Raw genomic sequence first — 21,208 nt, forward strand, 5'->3', positions numbered from 1 at the left:
TTTCTACAAAGGCATGTAGGATGTGATAAGGGAGGATGGCTTTAAACTGAAAGAGAGTAGATTTAGATTATATATTAGGAAGAAATTCTTCACTATGAGGGTGATGAGAATGGAAGAGTTTGCCCCAGGAAGTTGGGTCTGCCCCATCCCTGGCAGTCTTCAAGGCCAGCTTGGATGGGGTCTTGAGCAACCTGTTCTAGTGGAAGGTGTCCCTGCCCGTGACAGGGGCTTAGAACTAGATGATCTTTAAGGTCCATTCAAACCCCAAACATTCTGTGATTCTATGAAGTCTGTTATCTCTTTCTTCATTAGCACGTTACTTTCTTATGGCTGAGTGCTGGGAGATGAATGTAGCTCTTGAGAAAGACTCGCTCTCCAGAAGGACAAATCTTCTAACAGGAGGGCACACTGGCATAGTAGGTGAGTCAAGTCACCCAGGTGTATGAGTGCAGAGCAAAGGCAGGCAGTAGGGCTTGGGTGTGCTCCACCTGGAGTGTACCATGCTTCCAGCCCTGATCTTTATTTCAGCGGATATTTAGCAATTCCTCTAATGCAGAGGGGTTAATGTGGTCAGTCCACGAGGATGGGCTGTGTGGATAAAGGTAGCGGCGTTCTTGTGCACACTGGGAGCCATAGGAGCCCACAGGAGGATACTCCCAACTTTCCTTCTCTTTAGTAGATATTTTCATTAGGAGGAGCAGCCTGAGACAAAATCAAAAGGTCTAATCTGTTCTGAGAAGAACCAATATATCATGGCAGATTGAAAAAACAAAGACTGTCTATGTCCCAGAGCAAATGAGTAAGAGGGGCATGAGAACTGTGAGCTGGACAATGAGAGGAGGGTAGGTGAGGAGCTCTGGGTGCCCTTTGGGAGCTGCTGAGAACAAGGCAACATTCAGTAGGCAAGAGGGCATTTACATTTGATGGGACACGTGTTTGTACAATGCATTCAGTTAGCCTACCAGGCTGCAGATTACTAAACACTTAGAAAGCAAAATCAGGCAGAATCTTGGGGATCAGACAGCAAGGAAGCAAGAAGCTGTAAGAGTGAGGTTTTAGCCTTTTGGAGGGGTTGTAATTTCTCATATTTTGAGCTGTTAATTACCGTGCTGGTGCTGGAGGGTGGGCAGACACATTCTGGATGTGTGGCTGGGACGTTTACTGCCTGCTGACAGGTACACATAAATATCTTCAGATACAGCTGCTGCATCTCTCCTTTCCATGCTAGTGGGATCCTTCCAGGTATACCAGGGAAGGAATGATTAATCAGCCAGTTTAACACCTTAATCCAGTATCCAGAAAGCAAAGAACAAAACCAAGTAATTATTTTTTAAATTATTTGCAATGGAAGCATGATTAATAGCAGCCTGAAGGTTTGCACTAGTTCCGTGCCATTAAGGCTTACAAGTTTGTATTCCTGTTTACCCTGGTATTTAATAAAAACATAATTTGTCATGGCAACCTCAGCCTCAGCTGGGCGAATTATTTACTCCCAGCCCAGAGGTACCCCAAGTAATGGCAGGTCATCCTCCTCCCATAGCACCTGAGTTTCAGCTCCCCAGGATGCCCTGCAGAAAGTTTAGGGAAGGGTGGAGTCCAGATTCACTGAAACTGGGGATTTTATCCTGAATTTCTCTCATGCTGGCACAGCAGTTGTAGCCCCAGGGCTTTTAGATGAAAGGGACAGGGGATTTGAAAGGAGTGGCTCACTGTGGGGTTTTGTAAAGACTTGACTGTACCTCCATGCAGCTGGGAGTTGGTTAGCTGCCTGCACGAGAGTAAGGGGGTCACATCCATCCCTCATTCTTCACCTGCTTAGCTGGCAAGGGTGAGGCTGGCTGCTGGTGCTTATGAATGGGTTTGTGTGCCTAATTTTTGCCTGGTACTGAATAAGAAGTTTGGGTGACTAATCCCAGCTCTGAGCACACTTTTGAGCTAAGCACTACTTTTGGCTGTGCCTAAGTCATTCGTTTTTATCCAGCTGTTAAGACTGTATGTAAAGCAAAAGCTCTGCTGGGTTGCCTTTGCAAGCCTGCTGCAAAGCAGAAATCAGATGGTCCTTTTGTCAGATGGATCCTTTTTACCCCACCAAAGATTTCATCAGCCCGCCCCCATACTGTTTACTCACCAGCTAGTGTAGCACAAGTAAATTCGGTTTGAACAGATGAGTTTTCTCTACAGTACTAAAGCAATTTTTTTTTCTCTTGAGTTTTGCGTGAGAGCAGGTTTTAATAGAGAATTTTTTTTCTGTGATTTTTGTGGTTTGGTGATAATGTTAAAAATCCAGAATCCAAAACAATTGCACATCGTACAAGGACAAACATTTAACAAAATATGTCCTTCCTGTTTGTTCTAGCTCTGCATTTATTTAAACCAGTTGACTTATTTTAGCAGGTGGAATGGATTTTTTCAGATGAGTGACTCTTGTCATCCTGAAAACTGAAATATGTTCCTGCTTGAAAAACGAACTTGCAAACTTGCGGGGTGACATTTGAAACTTAATATCTAACAAAAACGCTGGGTTTGGGCTTTTTTTGTTACTAGGTATATATATGCAATTAAACTGTTGAAACAGTTGCATGACCCTAACTTAAAATGTAAGCATTCAGTACAACTGTGTAACAGGTTAGTACAAGAGTACCAATGGGGTCTTTAGTAATATGCTTTCATTTCTGTGTGTTCAGGTGAAAAGAGGAACTTCTTTAGTATCTCTTGTGTTTCACCATACTAGAAGTATGGTTTCTGAACATGGTTTTGTAACTCATCACATGAATGGCCACATAGTTTGTTAGAAGGTGGGAAATCCTAAAAAGGCAGTTCAGTTTTAATGGCAGCTATACCTTTAATAGTTAAGATCCATTCAGTATACAAGCAATAATAATATAGTGCTGTGTGCTAGTGATCCTTTGCATTAGTCACTTATCTCAAATTAGAGATGTATAATGAACATTGGGATTTTGCTTTGACTGCAGGAGCATATTAATACATTCTCTGATTCTTTTTCCTTGATAGGTGGCCTGAAGCCCTTTAGAGATAAGTTACAGGCAAATAGTATGTGTGTAAAATATACATGAAGGAAAAATTCCCGTAAATTATTATTATTCTGTAGTAGTTCACTTCTGATTCAAAACAGTGTTGCTCCTTAGCTACATTGATTGCATTCTTTGAGAACAGTGTTAAAAGCTAATACAGGAACCAAAACCACAGAGGGGTAAAATGGCTGGTACCAACTTGCAGAAGGGAATCAATGAGCATGTTGAACAGAGCCAGGAATAAATTCCACATATGTTTGCAGGGGGAAAGTCTGGTCCCAGAGGTGCTCCCCTTTCCTAGAGCAGGGCAATTTTCAGCTCATCCCCCTCCTGCTTTGGCCACACTCTGAAGTCTGGGGAGCATGCTAGGACCTGGTAATGTCAGGTCATGGGTTTGGTCCAAAGCTTGGCAAACCAGCGACAGTAAAAGCCCCTTGATGTGAGCTGACTGTGGGTAAGGCTCTAAATCTGCTGAGGTGGCGATTCCCATGTTCTGTGTGTAATGGAAGGAGCAAGTTTTGGCTGTATCTTGGAAGTTTTCTGCCTGCGTGCTGGCAGCGGGCATGAGGAGTTTGAAGCTGATTTCTAGATAATCACAGGAGAGTGTTGCAAGCAATAAACAAACACAAAATGAGCAGCTCTTGAAGGCAGTGAGACGGAAGAGTGCCTCCCTGCCCTTGCATCTCAGTTGTCGCTGTGCCCTGTCAAGTTTTAGCTGTCATTTCACAGCCCATCTCCCTTGACTTGAATAGGTTTCTGCTTCAATTCATCTTTAAGACGAAAGAGCAACTTGTGTCTGCCCCAGCAGAATGACAGTGAGTAAATCTAACAGTTTTTCAAAAATAGGATATTAAGAAAAACAAGGAAGAGAGCATGAAGGAGGATGAGGTGCAAGAGCAAAGGCTGGCTTTGCGGTTAGCTTTCTTTCCTGGACAATAAAGTAACCTTCATTGACAAAATGCCTTAACTCCCTGAAATTGGCAGCCTTTTTAAAGGAAATCCCAGATATCAGTTGTTTTCTTTTTGTTAATTTGTTTCAGCAGACCATTTTGTGGTTGGCTTCTGGTCCACACCTGGCTTTAAAGTGGATAGGAGTTTGTCACTAGAGGAATTTCAGTCCCTTTGAAGTAAGGATGCTCTTGTCTAGGTGGAGCAAGGGTTTGGCATGCCCAGGGTGCACATCATGTACCAGCTGGTCAGATGGATGTCTGAACAGTCCAGGCAGGCAAAAGCATAGTCTTAACCTGAAGAAAAAGGGCTTAGCTGTGGCAGAGTGTCGTTGTGTCCAAAGGGATAGCAGGAATCTTTCTGTACATCTTGTCTCTCATATGAGGATGGAGGTGGGCAGCTGATGGGCTGTGACTGCTGCTTGCTCTCCAGATGTAATTAATTGCCCTATTTTTTTCTGCCTACACCTTCTCTCTTAACTTGCACTTCAGTTGCAAAGTCCTCATGCTGGGGCCACATTGCCTGGTGTAGAGAGTACTTAGGTGGAGGCTCATGTCTGTGCTCAGCATTACGGCTGTACTGATGAATACTAGTGAGCAAATACACACAAGCAGGCAGCCTTGCTGGAAAAAGCCTCCTTAAAGTTGAAAGGAAGTGATGCCTTGTTTGACTGCAGTGCTGAATTTGTAAGCTTTAATTTTAAAGTAGACTATAAATCTTGGTTTGCAGAATTCAAATAAGAAAGTCATGTGCTCCCCTATAAGAAAAGTCTCCTATACGTTTCCACATATACACCATCTCCCTGTAAAAGATTAAATTGATGCAATAGTATTTGAATTAATCTCTCTTAAATATGTATAATGTTTGCTTGTTATATGATATCTCTTTACAGTGGGGGATGCTCATCCTTTTTTTCTAGGGAGAGAAAACCAGCCCCAAATAGTGAATGAGATTTGGGATGGTTATCTGTTGTTTAGAAAACCAAGTCCTCAGCTCTGGCCTCATGTTCTTGAGCAGGTGCCAGCTTATGTATTTGTGTATTTATAGAGAGTTGATATCGGTGAATACAGTGAGAGGCTGTTCTTGGCTTCAGCTGCATTACCCAGAATTTGGCATAGTGCCATATGTTCTTTTTCAGTTGTGAATTAAATATTGAGGAAATGGCTTTCTCTGTAGAACGCATGTGTTTCTATTATTTTTCTCCTTCCCTTCCTGTTTCTTTGAACCACTGAGGTCCAGCTCCATCAGGGAAGCAGTCTGGTCAGGGAAGTGAACAGGCTGTATTTTTAGTATTAGGCATCTAAACATACAGCTTTGATTAACTGTTTTACAGTTTTATCTGTCTTTCCAGTTGCTGGGCTGGTTTCACAGTGATGTGATCTCTGTGGAAACAGGTTGGATTATATATCCATGTCTATGGGCACCCCAAGATACACTGTTAATGACATCTGGCTGTGGGTGAATCCTGTGGCTTTGCTTTTGTTATACTTGGGAGTCCTGGAAATCTCAATCCCAATGCCAAGGTGTGGCTGTTACCCATAAGTGAGGTTTAGGAGCAATATGAATTTCTGTTGCATAGTGGCATAAGAAAATCACGTGAGGATCTGAGGAGCTGGACAGTGAATTAATGAGAGCTGTAACAATCCTGTTATGTCCTGAATGGTAACACACAGGGTGATATGTGGTAGTGTTATGGCAACAGGTCTAAAAAATAATTGCAAAAGCTGAATCTGGACACGCATTACTGGTTTGAAATGCACTTCACTTATTCACAGGTAACACCCAGATGTAAGGATATTCTCCTCTTGGCTTCACTTTCTCAATCTTGCTTCCACCTGGAGTTTCTCACCGAGTTTATGCAAACTAAAAGTAACAGAAAACAAAAATACGTTACCTTGAGCATCATATCAAGTATGTGAATTGGTAAGATTTTTGAAAGAAGTGCATACAGTGTCCCAGGATCCTAACTAACTTTGGTTGGGACTATAGTTTGACAACTTGAAAATCACTGCAGATGTAACGGGAAGTGTATGCAGAGACTGAGTTGGGGAGTGTTTGCTGTGTGCTTTTGCAGTACAAAAAAAAGTGATGATAGTCTTCCCCACCTAGCACAGAAGTGGTATGAATCGCTGTACTTGCTGTGATTTAGAGCTGGGCAGTTCCAGACAGAAGAGAATAAGCTTACTTAACAGTCAGTGGGCTGGATATGGAAAATTATGGGTCCCGAATAGCTGTAGCTTGGCTGTCTTCCATGTTGGTAGTATTCTGTATTGCTGCGTATGCTGTTAACACCTTTGTATATATGAATAGTGTGGTCATACTATAGCTGCCTGGGGAACTGTAACTTTGAACTGTGTAAAGTTTATTCATGTGATTGCCATGGAGAGTTTTTTTTTTCTGATGAAAAATGGCTAATTAGAGTAGAAAAGTAGGAAAATAAAAGGCACAAATATGTGCTCATCTCTTCCTACTATGCAATTAGCTTACCTGCATTTAGTTACGTGGTATCTTGAATTGGATGTGAAAGTAATATGGAAGATACCTCAGCAGGGAGGGTTTCCACATACTTTTATTTGCAGTCTCCAAGGATGTTCAGCAAACATGGCAGCTCTACTTGTATTGCTGATGATGGACATTGAGGGGTGGCTCTGCTGTGCAGCTCAGGTCAGGGACAGAAACATCTTAGTAGAAGTGACATGCAACTTGTGATCACAGCATTTGGAGCTAAGCTCACACTAGTAATTAAAAAAACAGAATAAATCAAAATGGAAACTACTATAATAAAAATTTCTGCTTTTTATTAGAGCTTAACTAAAAGAACTGTTAGTTATGTACAAGATTAGTAGATCTTTAATAGCTTTTATAATCTGTTTAGTTTTGTCCTGAGGGCTCTCTGATGTTGAATCACACATCATTAATTACTATGGAGACCTTCAAGCAAACTATGAAGACACCTTCACATTTACTCTCATCCCTGTTTGAAGCATTCATGGAACATTTTACTTCTTCTAGCCATTTTTAACCCTTTTCTTGCAGCTGATTCAGAGAAAACTCCAGGAACTCACCAACGAAGTTTTAAGTTGACAAGGTATTCTTTATTGCAGCTCCGGGAGACATGGGCGATAGCTCCTCCAAACTTGTCTCTCCCAGGCATCAACCAGGCTGTGATTATATTGTCCTTAAACATACATATTCATTAGATTACATACATTACATAATACTTCTTAGACAATGCCTCCTGTATGCATACAAAAATGTGGTAGTGGGCTTTCCATCACTTTGTTTTAGGATTATTGTCATATCAGTAACCACTGATATGTAACCATCAGTGGTTCTGGCAAAGCTTATTTTAGTAATTTTGTTTTCTCTATAGTTGCTAACAAAGCCTAATATTCTTGAGGTTACTTATTTACAACCCTATTCTTCAATCAACCCCACTCTTCACAGCAAAGGAAGGATGTTTGTTTTCTTTTGTAAGTATTATTTATTCTTACCATGAGATACTCTAAAATTCAAAGATACACAAGGCAGAAAGTATGAACATTGTTGTTTTGGGTCTTAGCCTGTTTAGCATTTCTTATAGGACTGAATGGAGAACAGAAGCTATGTTAAAATAATTAAAAAAAAAAAAAAGAAAAAAAAAAGAAAGGAAATCCTTCATATCAATGAGGTATATGAGGTATTAACAGAGCTAATGTTCTCCAGAAAGGAAGTCCTGTGATTGTATGGCTTGGGAAACTTCTGCTAAGTCAGGAGCGGTATCAGTTGGAGCAAATTTTGCGCTCTTTTTTACCCAGAGGATCTGTTGTAGACAGTCACAGGCTGCAGAGTGAATGTAAGCAAGCCCTGGACAGGTGGAAAATGGTACAAAGACAGAGCAATCCCTTCAGAATTATCTGCAGCTGTTACTTTGCACTGTAATATTCCTCCCATCTTCAATGTTTTCTCCTTTTATAGGTTAGAGCAGTCCTACACAGCATGCAACCAGTTCTCTGTGTAGGATCGTGGCAACTTCTAAATGATCAGGCAAGGTGAGATGCAGGAAAACATTATGCCCTTCATGGCATCCTGTGTCCTATTTCAAGAACTGGTGCTTGAGCATGTTCCTGGAATAATGTTAAAAGCAGCCAGTGTGCTCTACATACAGTTTGGCTGGAGAGTGTAGGTGCAGTCTCACCTGCAGACAGTGAATATTACTCCTTTAGGAGATTTGAAATGGCACAAAATGCCTGAAGTTTCACCTTCCTTGACAATGTAAGATAAAGTGCTGGGGTTTGTGTGAGGAACTGGGAAGTGGCACAGCTGATCTGATGATTTTCTAATGTGATTTTTGATATGTAACATTAGGGCTTTTAGCCAGGAGTCAAGGCAAGGGGCTCTGGCTATAACCTCGTACTCACCAAGTGAGTTTTGATGGGACTTATCTGTCAAATCTGCAGTGTCTACAGGAGGGTTTTCAGGCTGGTGGCATCTATAGATTTCAGATGGAGCAAATTAGCTGACAAAATAGGTTTTGAAGGCTGCTGTGTTACACTAAGAGGTCTTTGCCGCAGACAAAGGAAGTGACAAATAGCTTTCCTTGAAATAGGTGCCAGGAACAAGCTGTAAATCAGCCAGCAGGGAGGTAGACCAACTAGAGAGACTAATTTCACTCCTGTGAGAATGAGTGTCACAGAAGAAAGCACATGTTTGATCATCCACAGGCCACTTGGACTCAAGTGCTGGCACATAAAACAGTTGTCGAGCTTTGTGGTTTTCTTGGTTTGGTGTTTTTTTTTTTCAGTTCTGAAAAGTTAAACCCCCAACTGGCAAAGCCTGCCCCAGTGTGCACTCTGTCCGTCAGATCTTGTTATTCCACTGAAAGTCTGATTTTCACCTCCTCTTTCATGCCTTCTCCTTAGGTTAAAACAACGTAGCTGCCTCTTAGTGTTTTGCTGTCAAACTGAGCTGAGCTGTTCTGTGTCTCCTATAGCACTGCGGGCTCTTCCCCTAAACTGGTAGTGTGTTTTCTCAATAAAACAAAGGTTGGAGTTATCTAAAAGTCAAATTTTAAATACCAGAGCAATGTAAACTTTTGTATTATCAGTGAATAATTCTGAAATTCTCCTGAACATTGGCAGCTGGTTTTACAGTGAAGGAATGTCTTGTGTGTAATTACATTACCAGGGGCTTGGTTAGTTCAGCTCAGCCAATCAACTATGTAATATTTTTTATCTATGGAGCAGTTATTTACTTAACTGGCTACATGTTTTTATCTTTTAACATTGTTAATGTCCAGCCAAGACTGTCAGAGTATCACTTTATTTACCAACATTTTAAATTGTTTAAAAACAGAGGTGGAAGGTAAGGTAAATATTTCTGCTAACCAGAAGATTTGTAGAAGTGGGTCGTTCACTGGAAACAGCAGTAAGAGACCCCATAATGTATAATTGTTGATTATGTCTTTGCTAGGATGTCAGGAGCTTTTCCACTGTTATGCAACTCTGAGTGAATGGAAACACCTTTCTTGCAGCTGAAAAGATAATTCATTCTGAATTACTGTGCATCAAGCCAGGGTGCATTGCACTACTGAGATGTGAGTTGCTGCTTACAGAGGAGGAGTAGCTGTGCTACTCAAGCCATCTGTGTCTGCTCGTGCTGATGGGTCTCCATATGAACTGAGTTCCTAAAATAAATCTTGTTTCATCACTGAAGCACGCCAGGCTTCTGTGAACAAACCCGAAGTGTTTCTGCAGCACTCTCCTTTTAACTGTTGATGTTATTCACAGTGATGTAGACCAAAAGCTGTAGGTTGCCTGCACAGACTCATGGGAAGCAGACCTGGTTGGCAGCAGTCTTCTTTTATATTAGGGTTATAAAGCAACATCTCATTCATTTCATGTCACTTATTGAAAAAACTGTAAAGGACAGGGGCAGTTCCAGAGAATGCATTACTTTAGAGGGTAAGTAGTTTCCTCCATTGCTCATTTGCTCATGGAGAGATGCTCAGCTGAATAATGGCCAGACATGGAAGTGGTAATCATTAAACAAGCAAATCCATCAGTTGCACTCTCCAAAAAAAATCATGGCAGAACATACTTCCCAATCCTGAGAGGTGCTACGTCTTCTGTGCAGCAGGAGGAAGATATGCTCGGTGCTGTGGGGTGAGAGTGTTCAGCACCTTACAGAATCTCACATGGTCAGCTGCAGAATTTGTGCGTCTGGACTTGGGAACTGTGATCTGCAGATTTCTCCCCTATCTGCAGAGCTATTCAGACACAATATTAAAGTGTGATGTGAATGTTCAGAATAACAGATAGTGGTTAACTGTTTTTTAAAATGAGTCAAAACTTGCCATTTTCCTCCTGGATTTTGGGGGTTTGGGGGGGTTTTGGTGTTTTGTTTTGGGTTTGTTTTCTTTTGAGACACATTCCTTTCTGTTCTAGCAGTTGAGAAAATAATCTGAATCTGTCATAATGGTTAATTTAAATATTCTCTCTAGTTATTAAATTCCATAGGAAGAAAATTTTTGTGTGTGTCAATTGCCATTGCTTTTTTTTTCTTCTTTTTTTTTTTTTTTTTTTAGGTGAACATGTTTGTGGAAGGATTCCATGATGCTATTCTTCTTTATGCTCTAGCTTTACAGGAAGTCCTGAAGTTTGGTTTCAGTAAGAAAGATGGTGAAAAAATTGTTCAGCAAACACGAAACAGAACATATGAAGGTAAGAGTTAATACAGAATTCCAGCTTTCAGAGTCAAAAAAAAATCAGGTATTTATTGTGTGCAGAGTAAGGACCCATGCCTACTCCATTCTCAAATGAGAGGGAAATAACCATATGAAACCACATACATCTTCAAGGCCGGCTCACATACCTCCCCTGTCTGACTTTCTTCTGCACCACCCCTTCAGGTCTTACTCAGTTCAAAAAACTCCTAACAATTTAATGACCTTCATTGATGTTGTAAAGAAATACCAGTAATTTTCTCAGGCTCCTTCTTTGTTTTTGAAAAGATTACAGCTGCTCACTTTACTCATATGCATCTATTAGCTCTGAGATTGCCTCATTTTTTTCCATTTGACTTTTTTATCTTAAAAGCCTAGGAATAGATAGAAGGAAGCAGTTTTTTTTGTTTCCTGACGGGACTTCTTTGGGCCCCTGAAGGCTGTCCACCCAGCCTTCTTTCAGGAGCTGAGCCAATTATCTCAGAGGCAGCAGCTGAACAGCACTCTGCCTTTCTGTACCTAATCCTGTAGGTTGCGGTTCCACAGTGCAGCTGGCACTTACATGTCACCCTGCTGATGCAAGGTGATGGAAGTGCTTTTGCGAGGTAGGGACCATCATAAAGAAACTGAGTATTACTGGATTAATCAGTCATATCTTAGAATATTGCTGTTTATCTCTTAGAATACTCCAGTGTTCTGGTGTAGGATTGGCAATATTTCATATGGAAATGCCTAAGAGGAGACATTTCCCCTGGATAAAGAATGAATGATATATTTGAATGTGCAAGGAAAACCTCAGGGATTAGGTTCTCTGCTCTAAGGGCACACTGGACCTAGTGGAGGAAGGCATGAAGTATAGCAGCTCCTCTCTTCTGTTCTCAATTTTTATCCTAAACACAAGGTGGGAGGGTCCCCAAGGCAGCTGAAGGCAACACAAGAGATTGCTTTAAATTGTTCTGGTTGCAGCCATCCCATAAGGAGCCCTGCCACCAGATGCAGACTGTCCTTGATGTCCTAGTACCTCTCTTTGCATCCATGGTTTCCCAAAACACACTGTTTTAGCAGAGGGAGTCTGGTGTCTAAGGATTTGCCTTACTGTTTGCTTATCTTGTGTATGGACAGATGCCCCAGCACAGCCTGTACTTTCTGTTCTCTAGGAAGCCACCAGCAGGTGTGTCCACGCAACACTTTTAACAGTACCATGTGCTCCATGCAGGCTACATGGTTGATTCTCGCACCTTTCTTGTAAATCTAATCAGGGAGGAAAAAATGTTCTTTCCCCACTTGTGAAAACCAGTTTGTTGTTGCTGGCTGACCTGTCACACCTACTCTGAAAATGTAGCTGTCATGTTGAGCCTTGAGGGTGCAGTTTAAAAGGTCAAAATGCCATGTAAGTCACATGCCATCTCTTCTCTGTGATAGTACTTTGCTGGACATAATTTACAAGGATAAAACTGATTTTGAAAGAGACTTTTAACTCAATGTCTTGCAAGCCAGTCCTTTTAGGAAAATGTTGTCCCTTTATTCTGCCTGTAAGCCCCTCTCTGAAGTTGATGCAGCATCTTGGAGTATGGTCCATGCGTACATCCACCAGGTTCTACTGCAGGACTGAAGCTTTATAATTCACTTAAACTTTTGCAGGCCTCGATGATGAGAATTCCAGTTTCATTAATTACATTAACTGGTGATAATTAGATATTTGGTTGCCAGGGCACCTCATTTTGCAGCCAGTTCTGAATAGGTCACCTATCACAACTCTAATAGAATGTGGATGCTGTTTCCTGCAGTGTTTGCAGTCTGCCAGCCACAACTGCATGGACAGCATCATGTGTTTAGGAAAGGATAAGGCTGAGGTAATCAAAGGATTTCTTACTGTTAGGGCTGCTAGGGACACCCTGGTATGACTCCAGGGCAAGTTTTGTGGAGAATATTTTCTATTTATTGGCATTTCCTCTGAAAAAGTAGCAAAATTTTCTGTATGTACCTAACAGAACAAAAAAAGAATCCGGATAAAATCCTTTCACCTTCATCCAAACACAGTTCTTCATTCAGGTTGTTTCAAAATTTCTTAAGTATGTTTCTCATGGAAGAACATTGCAGGAAATGTTGACATTTCAAACTCTTTGGTTTCTTTCGGAAGGAAAAGTTAAAAATTAGTCTATCCCATTAAAAAAAATGCATAGGAATTCTGAGTTCCAGCCAATTTAATACCTACTTCCAAAAACTGAGTTTTAGCTTTCTAAACCAGAAAGGTTCCAGAATCCAAATTTCAAGGATGTTGCAGTTTGTTATAGTGGCCTCTTCCAGTGCTTTCACAGCCAAGCAGTTTTTATACCATTCTGTTTTCCTGCAGTAATCAAATTGGGAATTGTTTAGTAACTGTATTGTAATGAAACAGATGCTCAACAATAATCTTTTGGTGGCCGTTGTGTGTTTTGAAGATCACATTTAAGTTTAGACATTCCTTATATCACTAAATGGGAACAGAGGCAGATAAATAGAGGTGTGTTAATCTGTTGCGTGTTTACTATCATCAGGTATGTTGAGGGGAATTTATAATTTGACTGCATTTCTGACCACTCTCTCTTCTGATGTACAGTCACTGAGAATTTGATTCTCTACTGCTTTGTGCCTGGTCTGGTCATGAAGTTGGTGTCATGTGGATGTATAATTGTCGTGGTTTATACCCATCCAGACAGCTCGTTCACTCACTCCCCCCCTTCTTGCCCTCCCCCTACTCCTGGAGGGACGGAGAGGAGAATCGAAAAGAATGCAACTCCCATGGGTTGAGATAAGAACAGTTTAGTAACTAAGGTACAACACAAATCACTACTGCTACCACCAATGATAATAATGATAAAGGAAATAACAAGGGAAGAGGATACAACACCTCACCACCTGCTGACTCATAACTTGCCCCCCCAGCCTCACCAGCACCGACCCATGCCTCTTCCAACCCCGCAGTCTACCAGCCCTTCCGGGTAGCTCTCAATTACATCCTGGGCATGACGTGCTGTGGTATGGAATACCTCTTTGGTCAGTTTGGGTCAGGTGTCCTGTCTCTGCTTCCTCCTGGCTTCCCCTCCTCCCTGGCAGAGCATGAGGCTCACAAAGTCCTTGGCCAGACCAAAACATCAGTGTTATCAGCTCTGTTCCCAGGCCGAAAGTCAAAACACAGCGCTGCACCAGCTACCAAGAAGGAGAAAAATGACTGCTACTGCTGAACCCAGGACAATAATGATGCGTGTTTGATTTGCACTGGTGTAAATGTGTATGTCTGGTGCCAGGCAGTGGAGGATCGCATTTTGGAATATCTAAGGAGATAAAGCTATCAGCAAAGGCTTACAGGGTCTTCATCATAGTTAATTGCTAGTGTGTAATGGATTTTAAGAACCTGTTTGACTTGCAGCATAAGAGATTGGAGCCATGCTTTTTATACACAAGGGCCTACATTGAAAGACGAGTTTCAGACTGAATACAAGGAAGAGTTTATTCACCATGCCCATCGGAACAAGTTGCTCTAGGGAGGTTGTGAAGTTGCCATCCTTGGGTGTTTTGAAGACTAGATAAACCCCTGAACATCTTCCTATTCTGACCTTCTGGCTGACCTTTCTCTTAGCAGGAGGTTGGACTCAAGACCTCATTAAGACCTTTCAAACTTAAGTTACCGTATCTCTATGATTCCCAGTTTCCCTAAAGTTTCCTAGAACTTGTAAAGGAAGAAAGTGAACTCGGGGGGTGAGGGTGTGTCTAAAAATATAAAATAAACAGCACCATATTATGAAGTTAATCCTATGTAACTGAATGCAGGACTTAAACATAGTGCATATGGTGCTTCCTCTCCATGCCGCCTCCAGTATCCCACCAGATGGAGACAGCACTGGATTGGCTTTATGAGTGCACAAACCCCTTTAGTCTGCGGGGTGTAGGGCTGTGCCCCTGTGTTCTCTGCAGCACATGAGCTGGACTTTCCTTACTGAGGCATCATTAGGTACTTAAGGGTTAGGCTTTCTGTAAATAATTCACATTAACCCTTTGTTTTTTATTCTTGCATGCTGGCTTTTGGATTAGATTTTTCTCACGTATTCCCTAAACAGCCTCACACATTTGATATTTAAAAAGGAGAAATGTTAAGAATTCAGGAATGCAGACATTGGGATGAAATTACAATTTCTTTTGGAATGCCAGCAAAAATGCTGGGAGACTGATAAGATTTCCTGTCATATCAGTCTGTAAAAACCTGTCCACTTGTTTTCTTGTTTTCCTTGGAAAGACTCAGTATTTTAATTAATTTTCTAATTCCTCACATGCCATTCTGTAGGCATTGCAGGGCAGGTGTCCATTGATGCCAATGGAGACAGATACGGGGATTTCTCTGTGATTGGAATGACAGACCCAGAGGCAGGCATACAGGAGGTAAGGAAACAAACACTGTTGCAGTTGGCCACTGATTAATTAGCCAATGTAATACCACATGATATCATCTGTTTACTTGGTGAACATTTGCTTATTTAATATGCAATTTAAAATGGTATTGCTTAATTTTATCAACCACGAGACCAAATCCTTTCTGTAAAATAATTGTCTTGAATTAGTTATTCTAAGCTTTTTTAAAATTTTCTTAACGTCTTTTCTTTAACAAGACATCTTTCTTCATATGATGCTAGAGTCTTTAAAATTTAAAAGGTGAAATCCTAGAAGCTAGCTAAGCACTGGTAAATTCTGAATATGGGAAATTGCTGTTTAAAATGAGCAGGGCTTTTTATTCATTGGTAAGAAGAGAGGTTAACTTTATAGCAATAGGGCTGCACAAATCACCCTAATGTATGAGCACAGTGAGTTACAGGTATTTGAGTCTTACCCTGTGGTCAACTATAGGCAGGAGTGCAGACCTTGCCTCACCTTGTCTATCAGGCACCAAGACCTGAGTGTCTTGTTTTCGATGCTTAAGAGACATTTTAATCAGACAGCTCCACATACACCACGTGGGTTATTCCACTAGGTGCAGCAGCAGTGGAAGCAGTCAGAGAGTAAAAAACAGCCTATGAGAAATAGCACCAGCTGCACATAGAGAATAGCAAGACTGGCTTGAGTTTGTTAGTACATGCATTGCCCTAACTCCAGCTGCAGCGTAAAGCTTCTGTTAGTTGCAGCGTCAGCATCTACGTAAGCTTTGCTGGCCTCCCCTGTTTCATCAGTCTCAACCATACAGTAGCAGCAAGTCTGAGCTGGACATTTCTATATGTGGAATCCAGTGAAGTTATAATGTTTCTGTCTGTGCTGCAGCAGAGAAAAAACTCAAGAAGCCTTTTTTAAAAGCGTCAGGATGTCTGGTTTCTTTTTATGTATTTTAGTGTGTAGAAGTAACTGAAAAACTACAGCAGCGAACTGCAGACACTACAGAGAATAGGAGTAGTCATCATTAACTGAAGCTAGGAGTACAGTTTGATTAGGATATCTTTGGTTTGAACTACTTGTATTTCCTCTGTTCACCCCATTAGCTCTTTCTTTCACCTATCAATGTAATCCCCCTCTCCTACCCTTCCTTCCATTGCTCTTTCACTCACAATTTAAACTATCTTTTATTTCTTGATATTACATTTCTTCCTTTACCATATTGCTCATTTTAATTTCTCTCTGTTTTAGATATAAATCTACAATATACAATAATATAAATTAACATATTTTAGATGTGGTTACTTACTACTTGTGTCTGCTACATTCGTTTCTACCCTTATGCCTCACACTAAAAACTTTGTTTCTTCCTTGTCTTGTTTTATTAATTTTGCCAAATTTTTGTGTGTTTGTATGAGATGTTTCTTAGCTGAACTAAGCCAGATGAATGGGTATTTGGGCAGAGCTGATTTTCCAAGTTCATTCACAGAGTTTAAAGCTAGAAGAAAACACTAGATGACCTAGTTTGAACTCTGCGGGCAGGTTTCTTGCTGTTGTATGAAGCCCTGTAATTTACATGTGATGAAAGCTCATACTGTAACAGGCATTGTTTTTCATTTGTAGACACTGAAAGAACAGGGACTGCCTCGCTTCCTCCCTCGATGTTTGTTCCACTGTTTAACTACACTTGCTTTTTAAAGATACATATCCTACTTCTGATCTGAATCTGTTTGGTGGCTGCTTATAACTATTTGGTCTCCTTAAGCCTTTCATGCTTTCCTATTTAGCAAGCTGTGCTGGTAGAGAACTCTCCCACTCCTGTTTGATAAATTAAGCAGTCTCTTACTGAACAGTTTGCTGCCTGCAAACGGTCTCAGAGTTTTCTTCTCTTTACTTTTTCCAGTTCACTGAATTTGCCTTTATTTTTGAATAAATGTTTTAAAAAGGTCTTCTAAGGATTTATCTTCCATAGCAAAACTAAGTAATTTCTTTATTTAGTATGAAATCTGTCTTTCTGTACATAACCCAGGCAAACGTTATCTCAGAACTCCTTTCAAAGTCAAGTTTAGGTGAGAGATTTGAACAGGCCATCAGTAGCTCGAATTATAAACCTAGTGTATTAATAGATGGTTTTTATCCATGGTAGAAACACTATGAATAGAAATACATCCTTCTACCATTGTTTCTGACTACTTCAGTGTCATGATAATTGACTTACTACTGTACCTAGGGTTTTTTTGAACTATTTTCTAGTGACTGACCTAGCACAATTGAGTCCTGCAGCTTTGCAGTAGACCCAACATATATTATTTTGGGTAAAGCCTGGATTTGCTGTTGAGGACAGGACTGAAATTCTAAAGTATCTTGATGAATTGGTCTGAAATAATAGTCTATTCTACCAGAATAATAAGCATGAAAGTCCCTTTCTATGTAGATGTCAACAGCTGCATAAATAAAAGGTGGAGAATGACAGGCTCCATCATAGTTCTTCAGAAGATTCAAAGATTTTAGCTGAACATGATCAAGTACCTGCAGATCCTTGCAAAACAGGTAAGTCCAGGCTGGAGTTGTGTAGTCAGGAGCCTCAGTACATTTGAAATGATATTTTCACTTAGCTGGGTGACAGTCCTGATCACTCAACCCACTATGGAGCAATCGAAGAAAGCACAGGGAGAGCAGGAAGAGTATTCAGAGCGTTAAAAAACGCTGTGTGAACTGGGTTTATATAGAAGAGGAGCCTAAGGGCACACCAGATAGGATACTGTGAGTATGTAAAGCAGTGTTTCAGAAAGCAAGTCTCTGTCCATTGGCAGTTCAGTAAGTAAGTAGTGATAATTACAACAAGGGTGATTTAGGTTACCTTAGGAAAAAACACTGACAATAAGGATAGCTAAATTCCAGAATAATTGCTTACAGGAATTGTCAAGTCTCCATCTCTGAATGCTTTTAAGAACAGGTTAGATAAACATCTGTCAGGAATGCTTTTGTTCAACTGATCCTGCCCTGGAGCAGGGCATGCACTGCATAACCTCCTACAGACCCCTTTAGCCTGGTTCTTTGTGATTCAACATCCTGCACAGCCATCCAAGTGAGTGATGCTGTTCTCTTCTTTAGTTTTACTTTCCTAAATTGATTGGAAAATCTTTTCATTCTTTTTTTTTTTTTTTTCATAGGTGATCGGGGACTACTATGGAAAGCAGGGGCGTTTTGAAATTCGGCCAAATGTGAAATATCCTTGGAATCATGGCAGGCTGCGACTAGATGAAAGTCGGGTTTCAGAGCACACGAACAACACACCATGTAAATCATGTAAGTTTAGTGACTTAATGCTTCTGCCCAGGCTGTCAGAGAGAGAAATCCATGTGGTGATGCGACGTAATGGGACATATTAAATTTGTTAGCACAGTTGTCCTATTGAGACATCATGACTAAGTCTCTGCTGACTGTTGGGGAAGTTAAGGTCTGGCAGCTGTGGGTAATATGTGGTCTGAATTACTTCCCTGAATTTAAACGTGACAGTAATCATGATGCACAGTCCAGGGCCCTGGAGACTTTAGGACTTTTCCAGGGACTAAAATCTCTTTTAGCCAGAAATCTAAAATCTGTTTTAGCCAGAAAGAAAGACATAACTGAAACCTCAAATAAAGAATAACCATATTGATAATTAGCAGCTGGGAAGGCAGTGTTGACAGGAGCAGTGTTCTTCCAGTGCAGAATGATTTTCACTGCTATTGAGAGGGCACTGTGAGTGGCCAGTAGACTGAGAAGAAGTGAAGTCTGTGAATCCAGAAGGCTGTGACTACTGTCCACAGAGAAGGTGCCCTTGCTTTGCAGTATACTGACTTTGCAGATCATATTGTAGTGAGCAGGATGTTCCAGGGAGATAAGGGTAGGAAGATACTGGTGCCACAGTGGCAAAGAGTGGTCTCAGCTATCCACAGGAAACAAATTGCTAGTGCTGCAGTGACAAGGTATCTGCAGCCTGATGATTTTTCAGTTCCTGAAAAACCTATGTGTATGTACATACTGTAGAGGCTGTTTCCAGCCCATGTCCTTTATGCTTAGCATGGTGTAGCTGTGCACCTTTTTCCACACATCCTGATGTACAGACAAAATTGCCTTGCACTTTACAGAGTAACAGTCCCTACTTGGGCTCCCCATCAGCCAGTGTGCTTCTTGCTCTGCCTCTGCTGAGATCTGAAGCAAGGCAAAGCTCATACAGGTTTGACTTGAAATAACATAGGTTCAGAGGAAACAAATGAATTGAGGAACCACTGGATAATCATACATTTATTTTAAAAAATCTGGGTGATAGAGGATTATGATGCTAAGTGAAATGAGTTTGTTTCTGTTATAATCACTCAGGGTATATTAAGTGCTGATTTCCATTATGTGCGTCACTGTAATCCCAGTCTGGGTTTATGATTCAGACCAAGTTGTCCAGACCGGTTTGCTAACAGCATTCCTGTGCATCACATCTCTAGAACTGTGTCTTCATCTGACACTGATCTTCAGGACTTAACCCCAGAAAAGCAAGGACAAAAAATAAACATGCAGAAACTGGAACTAAGAAAGAGGTTCCCATGGAGTCCTGAGGTCTGAAAGGCTTTTGTATTATCTGATGTTGGTCACTCATTTCCTAGTTGTATATTTTCCAAAATGTGAATGCAGATAGTTCTCAATATGAACCCTGATTGTTTATTTTTCCCCCTTTCAAGCAGGTGGTCTAGGAGAATCAGCAGTCACAGGAATAGTTGTGGGCGCCTTGCTCGGAGCAGGATTGCTAATGGCTTTTTACTTTTTCAGGTTAGTCCACTTCTTTGAAAGTTCTGTGAATTCTTTATTTCAAAGCCTCTTAGCTCCTGGCAGCACATCCTTGATGTGAGACAGGGAGGCATCATAATAATCTGTGGTAAAATTCCCACCAAAACAGCACACTTGGATTGTCCTTTTGTGTATATCCAGGTCGTTTTTTTAACTCAAGGTCTCATCCCGTAACCATTTACATCTCTGAGTAACTTTGCTTGTGGAAGTAATTCCAATGAGTTCTAGTCATTCACAGTTGCTTTAGTAAAGCACCCTGGCCTCAAAAGCTGCCTTTGGTACTTCTTGCCAGCACAATTGTGCAGGGTGTGGTTGTGCAAAAGGTTTATCTCACTTGCCTGGTACCATGCTTAATTTTTCAGTATTGAGCAGAATTGTCCTGGAAGCTAGAAAGAGATTCCTGTTTCAGTATAACAGAGAATTTGGATTTCAAAGCTGTGCATTTAACTTAATAAGCTGAGGTCAGTGCAGGGTGATCAGTTAAGTAAAATAATTCTTTCACAGCTCTTCAACAAATCTCAAGACTTAAGAGCTGATCCTACACTGACAGAATAAATTAGTTATACATGTTGAATATATTATATATAGTATAATTTATCCTTTTGTGCTATGGAAGAAAAAAGGAGAATAAAATTAACCTCTGCATATAAGAATTAACTAATTCAATCCAATAAAAATATTTGTTTATAAAAGAATGTTAACAAAACAAAAAAAGCAAAAAATGCTTCAATTCAACAACACATTTCCAGGGTTTCAAAGGTCCCAGAACCATGGTTATTCATCAGGTGCTTACAACTAAAATTCTGTAGTGTGATTTTATTCTTACATGTGTTTGGTGCTTATATAATATGTTGTTTGAAAGAAGATAAGTTAGCCAAGACTGATTAAAGACTCTCTTTAAAAGAAAATACAAGTCTGTCTTTATATTGTATGTCATCAGAGGTACTTGCATATTTTATAAATTCTTACTCTGAGGTGACAGTTTTGAGCTGTGTTTTTTATCATTGCTGATATTGAGGATGGAATTGGTATGTGAAGACATGAAATGAGGCTAAAGATATATCTTGGGCTGAAGGAAGCCTTGGGTACTCTGTCAGATACATCTTCATGTATGAGACACCTAAAGACACATGGGAGAAATTCACCCTGGACATCTGATTGCACTTACTCAAAGCAAGTATAGGGACAATCCTCTAATTTCACCATTAGAGTAAACAGATGAAATCTACCATATGAAGATGTATAGGTCAGATTTTCAGAAAATGTAGGTCTAGCAATTGTGTGCCTGGCAGTAACTTGTACCTGC

The 21,208-nt window shown here is 40.6% G+C and overlaps 1 protein-coding gene across 2 annotated transcripts in view; it reads left to right on the forward strand.

The window, feature by feature from the left end:
- Window positions 1-21,208, forward strand: part of NPR3 (natriuretic peptide receptor 3) — a 47,855-nt gene that overhangs the window by 17,925 nt on the left and 8,722 nt on the right. Inside the window, exons 4-7 of one of the 2 annotated variants that reach the window (XM_061469541.1) lie at window positions 10,546-10,681; window positions 15,005-15,099; window positions 18,252-18,387; window positions 19,797-19,884. In XM_061469541.1, coding sequence (XP_061325525.1) covers window positions 10,546-10,681; window positions 15,005-15,099; window positions 18,252-18,387; window positions 19,797-19,884 — 455 coding nt within the window. The remainder of the gene's footprint in view (window positions 1-10,545; window positions 10,682-15,004; window positions 15,100-18,251; window positions 18,388-19,796; window positions 19,885-21,208) is intronic. The other variant, XM_061469542.1, reaches the window with a different exon arrangement.

The sequence above is a fragment of the Pezoporus flaviventris genome, unplaced genomic scaffold (genome assembly GCF_033815535.1).
Source record: "Pezoporus flaviventris isolate CSIRO_AGI_PZ_B2104156 unplaced genomic scaffold, CSIRO_AGI_Pfla_v1 ptg000057l, whole genome shotgun sequence".
Classification (NCBI taxonomy): Eukaryota; Metazoa; Chordata; class Aves; order Psittaciformes; family Psittacidae; genus Pezoporus; species Pezoporus flaviventris.